The sequence below is a fragment of the Anomaloglossus baeobatrachus genome, chromosome 2 (genome assembly GCF_048569485.1).
Source record: "Anomaloglossus baeobatrachus isolate aAnoBae1 chromosome 2, aAnoBae1.hap1, whole genome shotgun sequence".
NCBI classification, from domain to species: Eukaryota; Metazoa; Chordata; class Amphibia; order Anura; family Aromobatidae; genus Anomaloglossus; species Anomaloglossus baeobatrachus.
The window spans coordinates 434,961,971-434,983,418 of record NC_134354.1 but is presented as its reverse complement, the minus strand read 5'-3'; the positions used below and the strand labels follow the sequence as shown (position 1 = coordinate 434,983,418).

Sequence of the window (21,448 nt, the reverse complement as noted above, 5' to 3'; positions counted from 1 at the left end):
TGTCTTGTTGGAAGATGAAATGATGACCCATCTTAAGATCCTTGATGGAAGAGCGGAGGTTCTTGGCCAAAATCTCCAGGTAGGCCGTGCTATCCATCTTCCCATGGATGCGGACCAGATGGCTGGCCCCTTGGCTGAGAAGCAGCCCCACAGCATGATGCTGCCACCACCATGCTTGACTGTAGGGATGGTATTCTTGGGGTCGTATGCAGTGCCATCCAGTCTCCAAACGTCACGTGTGTGGTTGGCACCAAAGATCTCGATCTTGGTCTCATCAGACCAGAGACCCTTGAACCAGTCTGTCTCAGAGTCCTCCAAGTGATCATGAGCAAACTGTAGACGAGCCTTGACATGACGCTTTGAAAGTAAAGGTACCTTACGGGCTCGTCTGGAACGGAGACCATTGCGGTGGAGTACGTTACTTATGGTATTGACTGAAACCAATGTCCCCACTGCCATGAGATCTTCCCGGAGCTCCTTCCTTGTTGTCCTTGGGTTAGCCTTGACTCTTCGGACAAGCCTGGCCTCGGCACGGGAGGAAACTTTCAAAGGCTGTCCAGGCCGTGGAAGACTAACAGTAGTTCCATAAGCCTTCCACTTCCGGATGATGCTCCCAACAGGGGAGACAGGTAGGCCCAACTCCTTGGAAAGGGTTTTGTACCCCTTGCCAGCCTTGTGACCCTCCACGATCTTGTCTCTGATGGCCTTGGAATGCTCCTTTGTCTTTCCCATGTTGACCATGTATGAGTGCTGTTCACAAGTTTGGGGAGGGTCTTAATTAGTCAGAAAAGACTGGAAAAAGAGATAATTAATCCAAACATGTGAAGCTTATTGTTCTTTGTGCCTGAAATACTTCTTAATACTTTAGGGGAACCAAACAGAATTCTGGTGGTTTGAGGGGTTGAATAATAAATGACCCTCTGAATAAACTTTTCCCAATTTAAAAAAAAAAAGAAAAAAGAAATAACATTCTTTTTTGCTGCAGTGCATTTTACACTTCCAGGCTGATCTACAGTCCAAATGTCACAATGCCAAGTTAATTCCGAATGTGTAAACCTGCTAAATCTGCAGGGGGTTGAATACTACTTGTAGGCACTGTATATGATGTCACTTTCAGTAACTCATGTCTCTCATATAGCTTCATATAGTACACGCGAAAAAGACAACACGATCAGAGCCTAGTGGCGGGAGCACCACAAGTGGAAGTAATGCAGTTCTTGGATTCTTCTTTGAAGTAAGTTAATATCATTAAATTATAAGGCTATCAGTACTCAACTGATAGTGTTTCTAACACCACCTGTGTTTGGGATTGGGGAAAGTGGCCACCCCTCTCTTTTTCTGTGCAGCCATTTCCAGTTTTCCATTGGTTCTTAATGTTTTTGGAAATAATCAATAAACTATGATTCATCATAAACTAAATTAATTTGATGACTTTGTTATATATTCTGGCTTTAGACAGATAAAGCTAAAATTCATCAAGTGCATGAATATTGGCAAATACGAAAGAAATGCTCATGCGCAAATATAACAGTGGAGATTTAAACCGTAATCTCCTAATATTTGAACTATGGGATATAGCTGATATTACACATGAATAATAGACTATTGATCATTAAATAAACTGTGTGATCTTCATTTAAGGGATTTACTTCAATCATTAACTCAGTAAGGAGAACAAGCTGTCTCAGAAGATGATATTAGAATTCCTGAATATTTAGTAGTGCATCTAATAAACAGGAGTAACTATACATTTTAGTAAAAGTGAAAAAGGTTATCCCACAATTACAGCATATCCTATGTCTAGGTGATGAATGATCACTGAAGGTCGCCACCAATCTTAGGAACAGGTGTACTGAGTCCTCCGAGTGGCAGTCGAGCAAATGCTCTGTCAAGATTCATTCACGCTACTCAAAGGACTTACAACAACTGCGGATGAAAGCACAGAATAGAGTCTTACCAAGTAAGGTAGCAGATAAAGCAAGGCGAATGCACTCACCTATTAGGATTGTGCCACTCCCAACTCCTAAATACGCATCAGAGATGGCGACCGCCACAGCCCCGGGAATGTGAGAAAACGTCAGAGTAGAGGAACGGAGTGTATGCCACGCTGTCACCAGAAAGTCCAGATGTTGATTATTTCAAATTTCTTTTATTCAGGTTGACATATTTCAGAGAATTCAGTCTCCTTCGTCAGGACATTAAATATTTTCTTTAATGTCCTGGTGAAGGAGACTGAGTTCTCTATAATTCGTCAACCTGAATAAAAAAAAAATTTAAATAATCAACATCTGAACTTTCTGGTGACAGCGCGGCATACACCTGGTTCCTCTACTCTGATGTCTATGTGATGCCCTGGCCTATCAGGTAGTCACAGGGTATTATGCAATCTGCCCTTCTGCGCAATATCCACCTCTTCCTTGGTTACGGGTCCCTAACCAAATGGTGTTGCCAAGACCAGCTAATCGAAATCCTAAGAACACTCTGCACCACACCCACCAGACACACCAGTGGACGGCCTGAGTGGAATAGGGTCGCCCACTTGGGGGGTTGGTAAAGGGGAGGTCAGAAGTATCAGGAGCAGTTCAGTTGAAGTTGGAGGTGAAAGTGAAAGGAGGTCAGGAGCTGGGCTCCTTGAAGTTACTAGGTAGCAGATGTTGGTCTGGGCCTGGTAGGAGCTGGACCCCCAGTCGCAGGGGATTGTGACAAGGGGCACGGCATTGTCGTGGAGGACAGCCGGCGGCCTTGTACCATCACCGGGCTGGGACCAGGGCACGACGGGGTACATGGACCCTAGGTCAGGGAGTAGCTTCAGGCAACCTGACAATGTACTTGACGAGAACGGAGTCTTCAAGATCCGCTCCCCACCCGCTCCAAAATCGGGGTACTAGCGCAACAAGAGGGATAGGACTTTCCACAAATACGGTCAAAGAAATCCCAAGCGTGAACCCTGAGAGCAAGCTCCCTCAGTTAGCCTTACTGGGGAGCAGGACCCAACTAGTTTCAGGCTACAGGGACCAGCCAGTAATAAACAGAGTGCCAAGGGAAAGGTCACAGATCAACAGGCAACACCAACGGCAACGGGACCCAGGCGTGCTCCCCCTTAGCGGCAGCGGTGTCCAGAACTTTGGTTTACTAAGGTTGTCGGTGTCAGAGTTATTGGACTGAGTGAGAACGCAAGTGACCCTTACCTCCCCAACGACACTTCCCTGTCACCTTTACCGAGTCCCGGGGCATTCCCCCTACCCATGGAGGGGTTAAACACCTGGCTGCCCACTTCATCGCCACCGGGTACTCCCAGCTGCAGCAGTGGTATTTCACCTTACCACACACCACGGGTAGCATCACGAACTATAGACACTGTCTCCTGTAAATATTCCCCCCTTTAATTCGAGTGGCCGCATGACCCCCGGGTCCGGAGACCCCTCGAGCCACCGCGGATCCGGATCCGAGCAGCCTGGCTGCTGGCACGGGTGCAGTACACCTCCTCAAAGGACTGTTGGAGATTATTCTGAGAAGCATGGATTACCACAGCTTCTTTTATATTGGGGACATTTAATTCCCATTCTCCTGATTATGAGGTTCCTAGCAGAGTAGACATTTGTCAAAAATCCTGTGAATAGGTGACAGTGTTTATTATGGGGAAAACCTTTAAAGAGTTATTACCCCCAAAAAAATAAACAATCAGGATAGGGTATATTTTGATGATTACAGGGGGGTTTAGGGGGTTCAACTGCTGAAACCCCCAATAAAACCCATCATTGGCACTTTGGAAGCCTGTGAAGAAGGCTCCGCAGTCTTGTACTGAATTTAGTAAAAGGTATGCAATCTATTCCAGTCAATGTCTGGGAGACTGCTGAATGCAGCTCTTGCTATTTCTGGAAATCTTAAAAACAATTTATAGAGTGGAAACTGAACTTAATCACCTCTACTCCAATTAAGATGACGCTGCAGTGCCTTATCTATGAGCCTTTACAGGGAATCTGTCAGCACATTTTTGCCATCTCATCTGAAAGCAGCATGATGCAGGCAAGGAAATTCTGAATCCAACAATATATCACTTAGATTACTGCATGCAGCCATTCTTATACAATCAGAATTTTTAGCTGTTGTCTTGTAGCAGAGCTGACAGTGCTGTCCCGCCCACACCAGCCTCTCAATAGAGATTGCACATTGACAGTGAGGTGTCAATCACTGGAGGTGGCATGCCGTACTGTCCTGTGCCTGGCTTTGTAGTCCAAGCAATGAGAAGGGTCCTGTTGCTTAAACAAACAGATAATATAAACAACATATTGGACTGTAACAAGACAGGCATGCTTGAATTCTCTGTGTTAACTCTTGCAGCATGCTGGCTTCAGCTTACATAGCAAAAACCTGCTGACAGAGTCCCTTTGAAGCCCCATTCACGGGAATGATGAGGTCCCAGAGATTAGCAGGTTATACCTCATTCAATGAATAGGGAATGTTTTGGGGGGAATAAGCCTTTAATTCAAGAGAATCATGATTTAATATCCTAAAGAGGAAAATACTTGCTTTACATCTGGTAGTAATGCTCATGTCACACACAACGACAGCGACGACGACGTCGCTGCTAAGTCACCATTTTCTGTGACGTAGCAGCGACCTTGCTAGCGATGTGGCTGTGTGTGACATCCAGCAACAACCTGGCCCCTGCTGTGAGGTCGCCGGTTGTTGCTGAATGTCCTGGACCATTTTTTCGTCGTTGCTCTCCCGCTGTGAAGCACACATCGCTGCGTGTGACAGCGAGAGAACAACGAACTGAATGTGCAGGGAGCAGGGAGCCGGCTTCTGCGGACGCTGGTAACCAAGGTAAATATCGGGTAACCAAGCAAAGGCTTTGCTTGGTTACCCGATATTTACCTTCATTACCAGCGTCCACAGCTTCTTGAAGCCGGCTCCCTGCTCCCTGCACACGTAGCCAAGGTACACATCGGGTAACTATAAGCAAAGCCGTTTGCTTATTAACCTGAGGTGTAATCTGGCTACGAGTGCAGGGAGCCAGCGCTAAGCGGTGTGCACTGGTAACCAAGGTAAATATCGGGTAACCAAGCGAAGCACTTTGCTTGGTTACCCGATATTTACCTTAGTTACCAAGCGCAGCATCGCTTCCACGCGTCGCTGCTGGCTGGGGGCTGGTCACTGGTCGCTGGTGAGATCTGCCTATTTGACAGCTCACCGGTGAACATGTAACGACACAACAGCTATCCTGATAAGGTCAGATCGTCGTCGTGATCGCTGCTGCGTCGCTACGTGTGACCTAGGATTAAATCCCAGCTTGTGTAGTGCCATTGTAAGATGAAAAGTAATACATTAGCTTTTGAAGCTAATTTATTACTTTTGAATACATTAGCTTCATTAGATACATTTGAAGCTCATTGGCCCCGATGGAAAAATGTTTTAACAGGACAACTGTCATGAGCCATTTTTAATATATAGGTGGGTTCTTTTGTGGCAGATACTACCTCTGCACCTCATAGATAGTAAATTAAGTTGAGTGTTAGGGAATAAAATATCAATTCAAATATGTTTTCAGTATATTGTACTGCAATATAACGCATATGTGTTTGTTATTTTCTATTCTCTTTGCAGGAAGGTGCAACCAATAGTCATTACGCTAATTTAATTAGTGGCTTAAGCAAAATCGGCAGCCCAGGTATTGCAAAATGTATTACTATACATATTTTCAGGGATATATTTACATTATATGTTCAATAAGAAACCAGTCAAAATTATATTTAATGTGATTGTATGAAGTTATTTGTTTAAATGCAGCATTGAAATCCATTTAAATGAGAAGACGTAATTTCTATGATTGCATAATTATTCTACAACCTGTTACAAGATATTATTATCTATTGGAGAAATTTTCTTTACTTTTGTTTCTCCTGTTCAAATAATAGGATTACTCGTCAATTCCTTTTATAGGACACCATTGATTAGAGGGGGGGTTCATGATAAGGAGTTACATACAAAATACAAATTACAATGAACAAACTAACAATGACAGACTGGTATATTATCCTATATACTGACTTACAGTTTATAGGATAATGGGGATAGAGACCATAGGTTGGGGGGTTGTGGCACCTTCGGTGGTCCTGAGGTGTCAGCGGGGTCATTGCAGGCTGTGAGCTTTCTTGAGGTGATGGGTTTTCAATTTCTGCCTGAAAGTTCAGAATTTGGTGAATTATCGGACGTGTTGGGTCTCAGAATTCTAGAGGATGGGGGATTCTTGGGAGAAGTCTTGGAGGCAATTGGATAAGGAATGTACAAGTGTAGAGGAGAGCAGGAAGTCTTGGGAGAACCGGAAATTATGCGTGGGAAGATATCGGAAGACACATATGTTCTATAACTTGTGCAAGCCAAGTGTTCAGTACATTCACTTAATAGACCTCTGAAATTTGAAGCATGCCTTTTCTCATATTTATTAACCATCCAAGAATCCAAGAAATCACTGTCACCGGAAATTGTGTTTTGTGACCTCTTCCACCTTACATTCACAAGATATAGTGAAAAAATTAATGACCCAAAATTGGAATGTAGCTTTCTAATTAAACTTAGTGATTTTCCTTATGGTGCATAATACATTGTTGCTATATATTTGGGTTTAAATCCCTCCCCACCCGCACAATACTTGTAATAAAATAGTATTTGAATAAGGGTTACAGAGAATTTGTTAAGATGGTTCACACTGCAATGTTCATTAATAAGTAAGTGATCGGGGCTTTAGGCTTTAAAGGGATCCTGTCATCAGATTTTTGAGGTATAAACCAAAACTTTCACCTTATACAGCGCCTCTGCTGCATTCCATAAAGGTGCATATTATCCCCTGACTCCCCCTGTACAAGCCACAAATACCTTTTTATATACTTCCACGCTCTGTGTAAATCATTAGGTCAAGTCTGATGGGTGCTCTTGATTGCGGCTTCTGTCCCTCCTCTCCATGCTGATCACTGTGCTCTTGTGGTTATTGACATGGACGACGCCTCTTGTGCCATTCACGTCAGAAGCCATAAACTTGCCCCTGTGCAGAGTCATTGATGTCTTTCACAGGCGCACTTCGCTCTATCCTACTGCAGGCATATGTGAACCGGCAAGGTCTTTGCGCAGGTGCGAGATTTTGCCCAGGAATGTGGATAACATGTGCTGTGTCATCCACATACCTAAAAAATCTGGTGACAGGTTACCTTTAACTATTTTTGCACGTAAAGGTGCCATGATATGTATGTGTGTTTGTGCGCAGAAGTAACAATATTGCTTTGCAGCAACAATATAATATCACCTCTACAATGATCCAGCCACTTAAATAAAGTGAAAATGTCAAGAACAGTTTCTCAATGCTCATAAGGGCCCACAGATATCAGTTCAATGAAAGTGTTCCTAAAGCTTTGATTATACAACGTATTGCACATTTCAAAGGCACTGCATGAGGAAAGTGAGTTCCCTCTAGAGGTATAAGAAAATAAATGTTTAAAAAAACATAGCAAGCTTTCAAGGCTACACTGTGTGCAGAATTATTAGGCAAATGAGTATTTTGATCACATACTTTTTATACATGTTGTCCTACTCCAAGCTATATAGGCTTGTGAGCCAACTACCAATTAAGTAAATCAGGTGATGTGCATCTCTGTAATGAGGAGAGGTGTGGTGTAATGACATCAACACCCTATATAAGGTGTGCTTAATTATTAGGCAACTTCCTTTCCTTTGGCAAATGGGTCAGAAGAGAGATTTGATGGGCTCTGAAAAGTCCAAAATTGTGAGATGTCTTGCAGAGGGATGCAGCAGTCTTGAAATTGCCAAACTTTTGAAGCGTGATCACCAAACAATCAAGCGTTTCATTGCATATAGCCAACAGGGTCACAAGAAGCATCTTGGGCAAAAAAGGCGCAAAATAACTGCCCATGAATTGAGGAAAATCAAGCGTGAAGCTGCCAAGATGCCATTTGCCACCGGTTTGGCCATATTTCAGAGCTGCAACATTACTGGAGTATCAAAAAGCACAAGATGTGCCATACTCAGGGACATGGCCAAGGTATGGAAGGCTGAAAAACGACCACCTTTGAACAAGAAACATAACATAAAACATCAAGACTGGGCCAAGAAATATCTTAAGACTTTTCGGTTTTATGGACTGATAAAATAAGAGTGCCTCTTGATGGGCCAGATGGATGGGCCAGAGGCTTGATCAGTGAGGGGCAGAGAGCTCCACTCCGACTCAGTTGCCAGCAAGGTGAAGGTGGGGTACTGGTATGTGCTGGTATCATCAAGGATGAACTTATGGGACCTTTTTGGGTTGAGGATGGAGTGAAGCTCAACTCCCAGACCTACTGCCAGTTTCTGGAAGACAACTTCTTCAAGCAGTGGTACAGGAAGAAGTCGGTATCGTTCAAGAAAAACATGATTTTCATGCAGGACAATGCTCCATCACATGCATTTAACTACTCCACAGCGTGGCTGGCCAGTAAAGGTCTAAAAGATGGAAAAATAATGACATGGCCCCCTTGTTCACCTGATCTGAACCCCATAGAGAACCTATGGTCCTTCATAAAATGTAAGATATACAGGGAGGAAAAACAGTACACCTCTTGGAACAGTGTCTGGGAGGCTGTGGTGGCTGCTGCATGCAATGTTGATCGTAAACAGATCAAGCAACTGACAGAATCTATGGATGGTAGGCTGTTGAGTGTCATCATAAAGAAAGGTGGCTATATTGGTCACTAATTTTTGGGGGGTTTGTTTTTGCATGTCATAAATGTTTATTTCTAAATTTTGTGCGTTATATTGTTTTACCTGGTAAAAATAAACAAGTGAGATGGGAATATATTTGGTTTTTATTAAGTTGCCTAATAATTCTGCACAGTAATAGTTACCTGCAGAAACAGATATCCTCCTAAGATAGCCAAATCTAAAAAATAGCTACTCCAATTTCCAAAAATATTAAGCTTTTGGGTCTTTTGGGTTGATTGAGAACATAGTTGTTGATCAATAATAAAACAAAATCCTCTAATATACAACTTGCCTAATAATTCTGCACACAGTGTACTCAGGTCTCTTCATCAGGCCGAGTTAGGGGTACTTTACATGTTGTGACATCGCTACTGTGATATCGTCGTGGTCAAATCGAAAGTGACGCACATCCGGCACCGGTAACGACGTCGCAACATGTAAAGCCTAGATGTGCCGATAAACGATCGCAAAACTGTCGTAAATTGGCTTTCTGTGTAGCGTCGGACATTTTCATAATGTCACACCAATAGGAGATACGATGTTGTTCCTCTTTCCTGCGGCAGCACACATCGCTGTGTGTGAAGCCGCAGGAGCGAGGAACATTTCCTTACCTGCCTCCACCGGCTATGCGGAAGGAAGGAGGTGGGTGGGATGTTTACGTCCCGCTCATCTCTGCCCCTCCGCTTCTATTGGCCGCCTGCCGTGTGACGTCGCTATGACGCCGCATGACTCGCCCCCTTAGGAAGGAAGCGGGTCGCCGGCTATAGCGACGCCGCAGGGCAGGTAAGTGCATGTGAAGCTGCCGTAGTGATAATGTTCGCTATGACAGCTATCACAAGATATCGCATCTGCGACGGGGGCGGGTACTATCGCGCTCGGCATCGTTAGCATCGGCTAGCGATGTCACAGCATGCAAAGTACCCCTAAGAGATGACGAGACCTGAGTAGTCTGGAAAGCTTGCTATTACCATCTTATCAGTTAACTATTAAAAGGTATCAACCACTGAGGACTCTCAGTTCTTTTAAACAATTTTTTTTCTATCTAATGGCTAACACGGTACAAATATATACTTTACCACTATAGGTATGAGATTTACCTAGGGTCTAGCGCTTAAAGGGGAATTTTCATTAACAAAATACAGGAGATTACTGGAGGGTCCTTCCTTTGGGACCTTAACCAATTACGATAAGTTGGGTCCTAAAGTCTTCTGTGTGAATGGAGCAGGGCAACCATCAATATGTTTACTGTTTATAAAGGTGATAGTCGTAAATACTTACCATCACCCATCTGCTTAGCAAGAGCAGACCTTATATAGTGAACTACAAAGGCCCTGGTTGCATGGCTTCTGCTGTGACAGTTCCTCTTTAATAAAAGCTAATTCTAATTTTTTTACAACAAATATTTATTTATGTAGAAAACAAAATAACCTCATTTTTTGCTTGCATTTCAGGCACCACTACTACTGTTTCTAAAGTCACGCTACAAGACTTGATTCCGGTTTCAAAAGATCTGGAAGTTTTTTACAGATATCAAGGCTCGCTTACTACTCCTTCATGTGCTGAGACTGTAACTTGGACATTGTTTTCTAAACCAATTAAGCTGGATAAAAGTCAGGTAAAATGTTTTAAAATTATTGCAAATCAATTTCCACATAAATATGAATTATTTGAAAACCTAACATATGTAGCTTTGGGGAACTATGCAGATGATCATTAACAATGAAAGGTCTGGTTTGGATACCTTAATGATGAGCGAGTTTCAAAATACTCGGATTTGCGATACTCGTAACGAGTACTGTCTAATACTCGCGTATGCCTTCCGAATAGTGTGTGCAATGCAAGTCAATGGGGAATACTTGGAAGGTAATGAGTAATCCGAATGCTGTACTAATTGCTGCTCGCACGAATAGTGCGGCATTCAGGTTACTCATTACATTGCGAGTATTCCCCATTGACTTGCATTGCACACACTATTCGGAATGCATACGCGAGTATTAGATAGTACTCGATCTGAGTATTGTGAATCCGAGTATTTCGAAACTCGTTCATCATTAATGACTTTAATTAGGGCTCTCTTCCCATCTTAACAGCAATGGAAACTCCTACTCTAATTAATATATTATATATTTTCCGTAAATAAGAATATTAAATACCCTAGCATGAATATGTATATATAAGACAAACTTATGGTTTCATTATTTTTGCTTTACAGATTGCGGCTTTCTATGGAAACTTAAAATACAGTGATGGTAAAAACATGGGTGAGAATTTCAGGCCTGTTCAAGACTTGAATGAAAGAAAAATTACTACTTCAGGCATAGATGTTATATTGCCTCAAACTAGATATTTTCTGATCTCATTGTTCGTGTTTTACTTTACATTAGTATTCTAAAGGGGTTAAGACTCCACCTTAAACTCATGTTGAGTTGTCTAGAAATACTGATGAACAGATTGGATGTACACATGGGCATTAGAAAAAAATATATCCTGAGCCTTGCCCACTGCATATACCATTTGGCTTCTTCCTATCTTTGCACTAAATTTATTGCAGAACACACCTTAGACATCATACCATTGGAGAGTTAGTCCTGTTTGGGTCACTTTCACATTGGGAGGTGCGTGGGTAGAGGATTTCCCATTTACTGATACCTACCGGGATATCAATCATGGATGCATATCAGTAGGCATGATATCACCTGTCCAATTCACCTCCTGATACAGAACCAACTGGAGCAGGATTAGCCTTTCAAAAGACCCTCATCAACTTCAACGTTGTATTATAACTATATAGACAATCACAATGTAATAATTAAAGTTACCTAAAATAACCATAAAGCAATAATTATATATTAAAGTGTGTAGAATATATGAATATCTTGTAAGTTATTTTTACATTTCAATACTATGGCTGTAAATTATTTAATAGTATAAATAAAATACATTGGGAAAAAAACAGTCCGTAATAAAATTATGAAATGTCTCTTTTTAAGGTTATTAAGTAGTTTTAAAAACAAATACAAATAAAATCTCAGGTTAATATATCGTACATTTTTTCATAGAGTACCTTAATATTAATGATACCATTTCAATATATCATTTGAAAAAATTACTTTGTATCCCACTAAAGTTAAGATTGTAAACTCAGATGAGCGAGAAAACTGTGACTAAGCAAAACTAAATTATTTGTATGCACTATATAAGGTCTGATATTAATAAACGTTATACCTATGTCTAGTTACATCATCTGCATTTCTAGTTGCGATAAACAAGACATGCACTGTCTAACTAAAAGAAATTAATATTGAATTGGATGCAGTCAGAAACTCATCTCACTCCTGTGTTCTTTTTCTTTTTTTCATATGAACTTTACTGAGAAATTCTGTCATTATTTTGTAAAATAAAATGCTGTATCTAAAACTATTGCAATAAACAAAAACATTTTCTTGAAGAAATCAAAGTTTTTTTGGGGTATTTTCTATTATATCAAGTCTATACCTGACCATGTAATGGGTCATATTAAGGAGCTCAGTTACTTTTATGATGGTATTGAAAGGCCACCTGTAACATAATTTGCTAGATTTGCTCCGGTCAGATTTTATATACGTTATTGTGAATTTGGAAGTAGCTACAGAATTATCCTAAAAGTGTACACCAGTTTAGGCTACATTAAAGATGATATTTTATATTTTTTTTTATATGTTAAAATGGCCACATCACGATGAAAAGGTTTAAAATCTGTTTTTTTTAATTTTTTATTTTTCTCATCTTTGTTTCTGATATATTAGCTTGAAAGGCTTATCTGCTAAGTTCCCTTTCCACCAAGGGAGCACTAGCAGAAATTCTTCTTTGAGGGTATTTACTGTTTCCTTTGCATGACATTGCCCAATTATAAGCAGAAAAAAATTAAAAGCAGACAGCACCTTGATGAGTATAAAAATGAAAATGCCTCCAGAGAAGTCAGATCTCTGAGTGTGATGTGGTAAGGCTGATGTGTATAACATGGTCACACAGATCTCACTGCCGATACCTACAGTATTTTGATAACACATACAGGGGGAGGAAAGCTGCACTGTGTGTCATCACATATACCACTCTGCATCTATCCCAGGCATTATGAAAAAATATTTCTGTACCTGGGATAGATGTAGAGTGATGTATGACATATGCCGCAGCTCTCAACTTATAGTGATATGACAGCACCATTATGCATCTAGCTCAGGTAAGGGGGTATTCTTCCCTGATGCTTGGGATAGATGCAGAGTGGTGTATGTGATGACACACAGTACAGCTTCCCCCCTTCACTTGAAATAATACAGTAGGCTCTGGCAATAAGACTTGTGTGACCTGGCATATTTTTATACTAGTCACAACAAAGACAAGTCGAGAGGCAGGATAGTCGAATGTTCAGGGGTCAGATTCCAGTAGAGCACGTAAATATTAGAAAAAGGCATAGTCAGGTAACAGAGGCATAGTCAGGTCACAGTCCAAAGTCAGGAATACCAGGCGGGTAGTGGATCAGTGCAAAGGGACAAAGCAAAGGGACGGTCAAACAAAGTCAGAAGTCTGGCAGCAAAAGATCAGTCCACAGAGCATAGATTACTGAGGCCAACAAGCATCACTAAACATAAGGCTAAGACTTTCAGTGGTCTGGGATAAACTGCTCAGCTATCTAGCTAGGCATTTATCAGGAACAGGGAACACCTGCAGAAACCCAGCACTTCCCAGTATTAGATTGGATGACTGAGCTGTCACTCAAAACAATGACAGCTCAGCATGCTCCAGCTCCAGGTTGGATCACCGTGCTGTCACTCACGCAACAGAAAGCTCAGCACGCCCTGAGCACTGAAGAAAGGAACCGTGACAGTATCCCATCTTCTAAGGGGGGCCCCTGGACCCCGGGCTTCCTAATACACCGCTATTGGATGGCACTAATCAAATGATCGGCGTGTACAGAATGATACAGAACTCAGGATCTCTCCTTGGGTCCATATATCCCCTCCAATAAACCAGATATTCAAGGAAATTCAGGACCTTCCGAAAATCCATGATCATTTGAACCTTGTACTCTAAACCTCCATCAATGGAAACATGAGGGTACGGAGACAAGGGCAATAACACTGGAGGAACAAATTCCTTTAACAGAAACTTGTGGAGAAGGTTAAAGATCCGAAAAGACTAAGGAAGTTTGTATCTAAGGGCAACCAGATTGACAACCTCCAGAATCTCATATATGTTAATAAATTTAGGACCCACCTTTGATGGTATCTTCAGCTTAATATTTATGGAAGACATCTAATGAAGGGAGAGCATTCTCGTCACTCAATCAACCATTGGGGTGCTCGAGATGCTCACTACTTGATCAAGTAACTTGGTACTCTGGTGCCATGCTTGAGTTCCTGCCCTGCATGTTTCGTGGCTGATTTTTAGCCACTAAACATGAGAGGATTGCTTGCTAATCATGGTATTGCCGTAGCCATGTTGGCTACTGGTATTACTATGATTGGCCAACCGTATCACGTCATCGGGTCTATATAAGACCTGGTGACACCATGCTCGGCCCACTGTACCCAGAAATAGTGTAGGGAGAGTTTCTGCTGGAGAAGGGACTGTGTTATAATATTACATAACCTGCTGTTGCAACATTAAACCAACAGTCCTTTTCATCACTAATTCAAGTAGATTCTATTCTATAATAATACTGCTCTTATCTGCATTTAGTGTGGGGTAAGCTGCTGGAGAAGGGATACTGTAGTAAAGGCATGTAGGCAGGTATTCTAGCCTTACAGACGTTGCTGCTGCTATGTTAAAAATCTATTCTATTCTATAATAATGCTTCTCATATCGGCATTTAGTGTAGGGCAAACTGCTGAGAAGGGATACTGTATTAAAGGCATAAAGAAAGGGATTCTAGCCTTACAGACTTTGCTACTGCTATGTAAAAAATATATTCTATTCTCTAATAATACTGCTCTTAGCTGCAATTAGTGTAGGGCTAACTGCTGGAGAAGAGATAATGTATTAGAGGCATGTAAGCAGGGATTCTAGTCTTATTGACCTTGCGGCTGCTACTTTAAAACTGAAAGTCCTTTTCAGGGCTAATTCAAATCTATTTTATTCTATAATAATATCGCTCTTAGCTGCAATTAGTGTAGGACTATCTGCTAGAGAAGATAATGAATTAGAGGCATATAAGCAGGGATTCTAGTCTTATAGACCTTGCTGCTGCTACTTTAAAACAGAAAGTCATTTTCAGGGCTAATTCAAATCTATTTTATTCTATAATAATAACGCTCTTAGCTGCAATTAGTGTAGGGCTATCTGTTAGAGAAGGGAAAAGATATTAGAGTCATGTATGCAGGGATTAAAGCTTTACAGTCTTTTGCTGTGGCAACCTAAAACCAAAAGTCCTTTTCAGGTCTACATCGATTCTATTCCCTATTAATATCATTGTTTGCTGCATTCAGTGTACGGACAGCTGCCAGTAGAGGGATAGTTTTGGATTAGGGGCATATAGGCAGGGTATATTACTTTACAATCCTTCTATAGGTATACTGCTACTGCAACCTAACTGTGTTAGTTAGGAAATACAGTGCTGGCTGGGGATCGAGAATTGTGGGATGGCTGCCGCCATAAGGTTGTTGACAGCCTCAGAATCCACAACCCTAACTGGCAACATTTCCGGGGCAAGCTGTCAGGATATAGAAACATGTAGCACCCTATGTACGTTCTTCATCTCCACCTGGTCCACATGCAAAGCTTCCTCTTTAATTGTGAGCAGCGAGCGTTTGAGTAGATACAGAAGCGGGTTGGTAATGCTGATTATGGTGTCATTGCCGCTCACCTTCTTGGTTGATTCCTTAAAGTTTTGTTGAACCTCACAGATTTCCCAAATACCAATGGGCATGTTGTAGCTGGTATTCAACTACTGCCTTCTGCTGCTCACAAAGCCTTGCAAACACATGTAATGTGGTGTTCCAGTGCGTGGTCACATAGAACACTGGTCGGTGAGCTGTCACTTGCAAGCGTTGCTGCAGCACTTCCAGACTTGATAAAATAATCAATTTTTAATAGGTATTCATTAAAATGGACAAACAACAAACATCAAACGGGCTCTCAGCAACGCCTTAACAGGGAAGGTCCACTTAACCACAGACACGTGGACAAGCGGAAGTGTACAGGGACGCTACATCTCACTGACGGCACATTTGGTGAACCTGGTGGCTGGTAAAGAGTCTGAGCCAGCAACATACCATATAATGTCCACACCCAGAATAGCGGGGCCCACTTGAATCACAGTTTTAGTAGCCTCCTACACAGCAACAACTCCCTCCTCCTACTCTTCATCTGGCTCCTGTGCATCCTCCTCAACATCCGCCAGTGTCAACCGTCAACATCATTCCCCAGCTGGGATCTCTGCATCACTGTCTCGGCTAAGCGGCAACAGGCTGTACTGAAGCTCATCTGTATCGGGGACAAATCGCACACGGCACCTGAGCTCTTTTGAAAGCAGTAGCTGAGCAGACAGATGAGTGGCTTGAGCCGTTGGACCTACGTCCAGGGATGGTCGTGTGCGATAATGGTCGTAATCTGGTGCCGGCTTTAAAGCTTGGAAAGCTTGTACACGTTGCTTGTATGGCCCACATTGTAAATTTAGTAGTTCAGCACTTTCTGAAGAAATACCCTGGGATACCAGACCTATTTACCAAGGTACAATGTATTAGCGCATATTGCCCCAAGTCATCTCCTTCTTTTGATGGCCTGGCAGAGCTGCAGGAGCGCTTACACTTGCCTCGTCACAGACTAATATGTAACCTCCCTACGAGATGGAATTCAACCTATCATATGTTGGCCACGATCCATGAGCAGCAGAAGGCAGTATCCCAATTCCAGCTGGAACATGCCTGTGTGATTTTGGGGTGCTGAGTGTGTGTGTGATTTGGGGGTGCTGGGTGTGTGTGATTTGAGGGTGTTGGGTGTGTGATTTGGGGGATGCATGGTGTGTGATTTGGGGGTTGCTGGATGTGTGTGATTTGGGGGTGCTGGGTGTGTGTGATTTGAGGGTGCTGGGTGTGTGTGATTTGGGGGTGCAGGGTGTGTGTGATTTGGGGGTGCAGGGTATGTGTGATTTGGGGGGTGCTGGGTGTGTGGGATTTGGCGATGCAGGGTGTGTGTGATTTGGGGGTGCTGGGTGTGTGTGATTTGGGGGTGCAGGGTGTGTGCACCAGTCCCTGCTGCATGACGTGGGTGAAGTCCACACAGTAACCATATATCAGTAGGGATTAGGGAAAGAGGGACAGCAGTCAGAGCATGGGATGGGATTGGGAAAGCTGGGTGCTGAGCTGAGAGAAAGAAGCTCTTTTTCTCATCACTCAGCTTTCCCATGTTTTGATATCCATCTTGTCCTCAGCTCTACAGTTCCCAGCTTTCCCATTCTCTGATATCATGGGAAAGCTGGGTGCTGAACACAAGATGGCGATCAGAACATAGAAAAGCTGGGTGAGGAGTAAAAGAACAGAGTAATTATCCTGTATCCCAAGTGTCTTATCCTGTACCAAGTATTAAGCATCATAATCCTGTACTCCCAGTGTCATTATCCCCTTACCCTCAGTGTCATTATCCTGTACTCCCAGTGTCAGAGTCATTATCCTGTACCCAGAGTGTCAGTGTCATTATCCTGTACCTCCAGTGTCATTGTCATTATCCTGTACCCCCAGTGTCAGTGTCATTATCCTGTACCCCAGTGTCAGTGTCATTATCCTGTAACCCCAGTGTCAGTGTCATTATTTTGTACCCCCAGTGTCATTGTCATTATCCTGTACCCCCAGTGTCAGTGTCATTATCCTCTACCTCCAGTGTCAGTGTCATTATCCTGTATCCCCAGTGTCAGTGCCATTATTCTGCACCCCAGTGTCAGTGTCAGTATATTAGGCTATTTATATGTAATTACTCTTCAGGGGGCCGCTATATGTGATGATAGTACAGGGGGGCCTCAGTATAAATACTGTGTATGTAAAAAAAAAAAAATACATGATCTGCCTATTGAGCAGTGTTGTCAGAATACACAGGACTAGTAAAGGGTTTATCCAACATGTAACACTAATGTGGAAACCATAGTGCGGCTTTTCTAGGCCTCTGTCCCCACAGAATGACTGATCACATCCAGTACAGACACTGGGGGCCGATCATTACCTGATAATTATGTAATGTGTGAAGGTGGAAAGAGAAGAGAATTCACTAGTCTCCAAATGGAAGAGTGTTGGGTGGTAATGCTGCACACCTCCACATACTGACTCTATAGGGGATTTCCCTATATGGGGGGAATAGATCGGGGCAGAGGTGGATTAATTTTAGTAAACTTTTCCATGTGAAGATGCTGGATAACATTTTGCTTCTGTTTGATTATTGTTTGGCTGATGGACTCGGTGGCTTTCCTAGGACAAGGAATGTCTGTGTGTAAGAAAAACTGCGACTGGTTGAAAATAACAGATTCCATTATTAACTACAATAAATAAGAGGCTACGAGAAATCCTGTGATATATGCAGGCACAGTACTGTTGTCTTCTGCGCACTGTAGAGTTTTCTAAAAGGCGCATGTCATACTGAGAGAAGCCGAAAATGATCAAGTAATAAAAACGTTTCGTTTATGGTAGCTATAGTGTGGGCCCCTAGAGGCAATTTCCCTGGTAGGCCCCCTGGCACCCCAGTCCGACCCTGAGTGTATATGGTAAATTTTGCCGAAGCCAGGTAGTGTTTGAAGCATTCGGTGACTGCCCAGTAGAGATGAGCGATGTTCGAGGTTCGCCAATTTCATGTTCGAGTGATTTTGGGGGGTGCTCGAGATCGAACTCGAACTCTGCATGCGTCCTGCATCCCCAGCACAATCCCTCTCCCTTTCCTACTCACCGATCACGGGCGTCTCGCTCCACGTCTGTCACAAACCTCCATTGTCTTTTCCTCTTTAGAAAATGGCTGCTGCTTCACTATTCAATTAGTTATTCCGTGCTTTCCCTGCCCACCGGCGCCTATGATTGGTTGCAGTCAGACACGCCCCCAAACTGAGTGACAGCTTTGTCAGTGCAATCAATCCCAGCCGCATCGGCGGGCGGGTCTATATCGTGCAGTAAATAAATAAATAATAATAATAATAATAAAAAAAAAAAAATGCGGTTCTCCCCATATTTGATACCAGCCAGGATAAAGCCACATGGCTGGAGGCTGGTATTGTCAGGATGGAGAGCACCACGTTATCGGGAGCCCACCACCCTAACAATATCACCCAGCAGCCGCCCGGAATAGCTGCATCCATTAGATGCGACTGTACCAGGGGACTCTACCCAGCTCATCCCGAATTGCCCTGGTGCGGTGGCAATCGAGGTAATAATGGGGTTAATCATGACAAGCGTCTCCCCGAGACACCTTCCATGATTAACCTGTAAGTGAAAGTAAATAAACACACACAGCAAAAAATCCTTTATTTGGAATAAAAAACAAAAAAAACCCCTCATTTACCTCTTTATTAATCCCCAAACAACAATCCAGTTTAATCATGCCAGGCGTCTCCCCGAGATCCCATCCATGATTAGACTTAAAATGAAAGTAAAGAAACACACACAGCGAAAAATCCTTTATTTGGAATAAAAGACAAAAAAATCACCCTCTTTCACCCCTTTATTAAACCCCAAATACCCCTCCAGGTCCGACGTAATCCACACGACACTGTCAGCTCTGTCCCTGAAGATGTAGCAGCACCGTAGAACACCATCGCGCTGGATCAGGTCCACGTAGCAATGAAGTGAATCGCGCTGTCAGCATAGACTTCAGTCAGCACTGCAGAAGTCAAGATTACAAAATCTGCCTATGTTTATCACTAGAGGTAATAGCTCAGTGGATTGGGTGCTCACATATGAAGCATGAGATTGCGAGTTCTATTCCCGGTCCCAGTAAAGAATTTAATTTTTTTTTTTAATTGTAATTATATTTATAATATATTTATAATATATTTATAATTATAATTTAATTTTGCACTGAGGGGAGGAGCAGGACATCAGCTATGAGCTCTCTCTCTCTCTATCCCCGCTCTCTCTTTTCTCTCTCTCCTTTCTTTCTCTCTTTCTATTTCTCTCCTCTCTCTCCTTTCTCTCCTTTCTTTCTCTCCTTTCTCTCTCTCCTTTCTTTCTCTTCTTTCTCATCTTTCTCTTCTCTCTCTTCTTTCTATCTGCTTTCTATGTCTCTTCTTTCTCTCTTTCTCTTTGTCTTCCTTCTCTCTTTCTCTTCTTTCTCTCTTTTTCTCTTTCTCTCTCTCTTCTTTCTCTCTTTCTTCTTTCTCTCTTTCTCTTCTTTCTCTCTCTCTCTTTCTCTCTTTTTTCTCTCTTTCTCTCTTCTTTCTCTCTTTCTCTTCTTTCTCTCTCTCTCTTTCTCTCTCTTCTTTCTCTCTTTCTCTCTCTGTCTTCTTTTTCTCTCTGTCTTCTTTCTCTCTTTCTCTCTCTCTCTTTTTTCTCTCTCGTTCTCTCTCTTCTTTCTCTATCTCTTCTTTCTCTCTCTCTTTCTCTCTCTCTCTTCTTTCGCTCTCTCTTTCTCAGAACTGGGGATGGTCAGCTGATGCGGTCACTTGACGGAATCAGCTGACACTATAAGTCAGGCGGTGAGGCCGGCTTTTTACCGCCCGGTCGGCTAAACTATCAGTTGATGCTGTTGGACAGGAGTCTGCACTGAAGTGTGTAGTTTTTTTTTGCACTGATGCCTCAGCTGATTGTATAAAAGACATTTATACAATCAGCTGCTGTGTCGTGTGATTCAGGCCCTTGAACCTGACACATCATCTAATCGCTTTGCCTTCCAGCAAACCGATCAGATGATATTGGATCCGGATTGGACGGCACGAGACCCTTGACCCAGGATTACTGCGGAGGGGGGTTCTTTATTTCAATAAAGATGGAGTCACTAATTGTGTTGTGTTTTATTTATAATAAAAATATTTTTCTGTGTGTTGTGGTTCTTTTTATCGTTACTAGAAATTCATGGTGGCCATGTCTAATATTGGCATGACACCATGAATTTCGGGCTTAGGGCCAGCTGACAATATACAGCTATCCCTAACCCCATTATTACCCAGCGAGCCACCCGCCTTCAGGGCAGCTAGAAGAGTTGGATACAGCGCCAGAAGATGGCGCTTCTATGAAAGCGCCATATTCTGGGGTAGCTGCGGACTGCAATTCACAGCATAAGTGCCCAGAAAGCTTGGGCACCCTGAGTTGCAGATTCCAATCCCTAGCTGCCTAGTTGTACCCAGCTGTACACAAAAATTGTGTGAAGCCCACGTCATTGTTTTTTTTGAAATTCATGAAATAATAATAAAAAAGGGCTTCCCTATATTTTTGGTTCCCAGCCGGGTACAAATAGGCAGCTGGGGGTTGGGGGCAGCCTGTAGCTGCCTGCTGTACCTGGCTAGCATACAAAAATATGGCGAAGCCCACATAATTTTTCTGTTGGGCAAAAAACTCCTGCATACAGTCCTGGATAGAGTATGCTGAGCCTTGTAGTTCTGTAGCTGTTGTCTGTCTGTATGGAGAAGAGCAGACAGCAGCTGCAGAACGACAAGGCTCAGCATGCTCCATTCACTAGTGTATGCAGGAGAGCAGACAGCAGCTGCAGAACTACTCAGCTGCTCAGCATACTCCATCCAGGACTGTATGCAGGAGTT

At 42.7% G+C, this 21,448-nt stretch overlaps 1 protein-coding gene across 1 annotated transcript in view; it reads left to right on the top strand.

Annotated features, from left to right (window-relative positions):
- Positions 1-12,194, top strand: part of CA4 (carbonic anhydrase 4) — a 79,116-nt gene extending 66,922 nt beyond the window's left edge. Inside the window, exons 5-8 of the mRNA XM_075334176.1 lie at positions 1,139-1,234; positions 5,608-5,671; positions 10,200-10,363; positions 10,961-12,194. Of these exons, the coding sequence (XP_075190291.1) occupies positions 1,139-1,234; positions 5,608-5,671; positions 10,200-10,363; positions 10,961-11,140 (504 nt within the window). The 3' untranslated portion in view covers positions 11,141-12,194. The remainder of the gene's footprint in view (positions 1-1,138; positions 1,235-5,607; positions 5,672-10,199; positions 10,364-10,960) is intronic.
- The last annotated feature ends 9,254 nt before the right edge of the window (positions 12,195-21,448 follow it).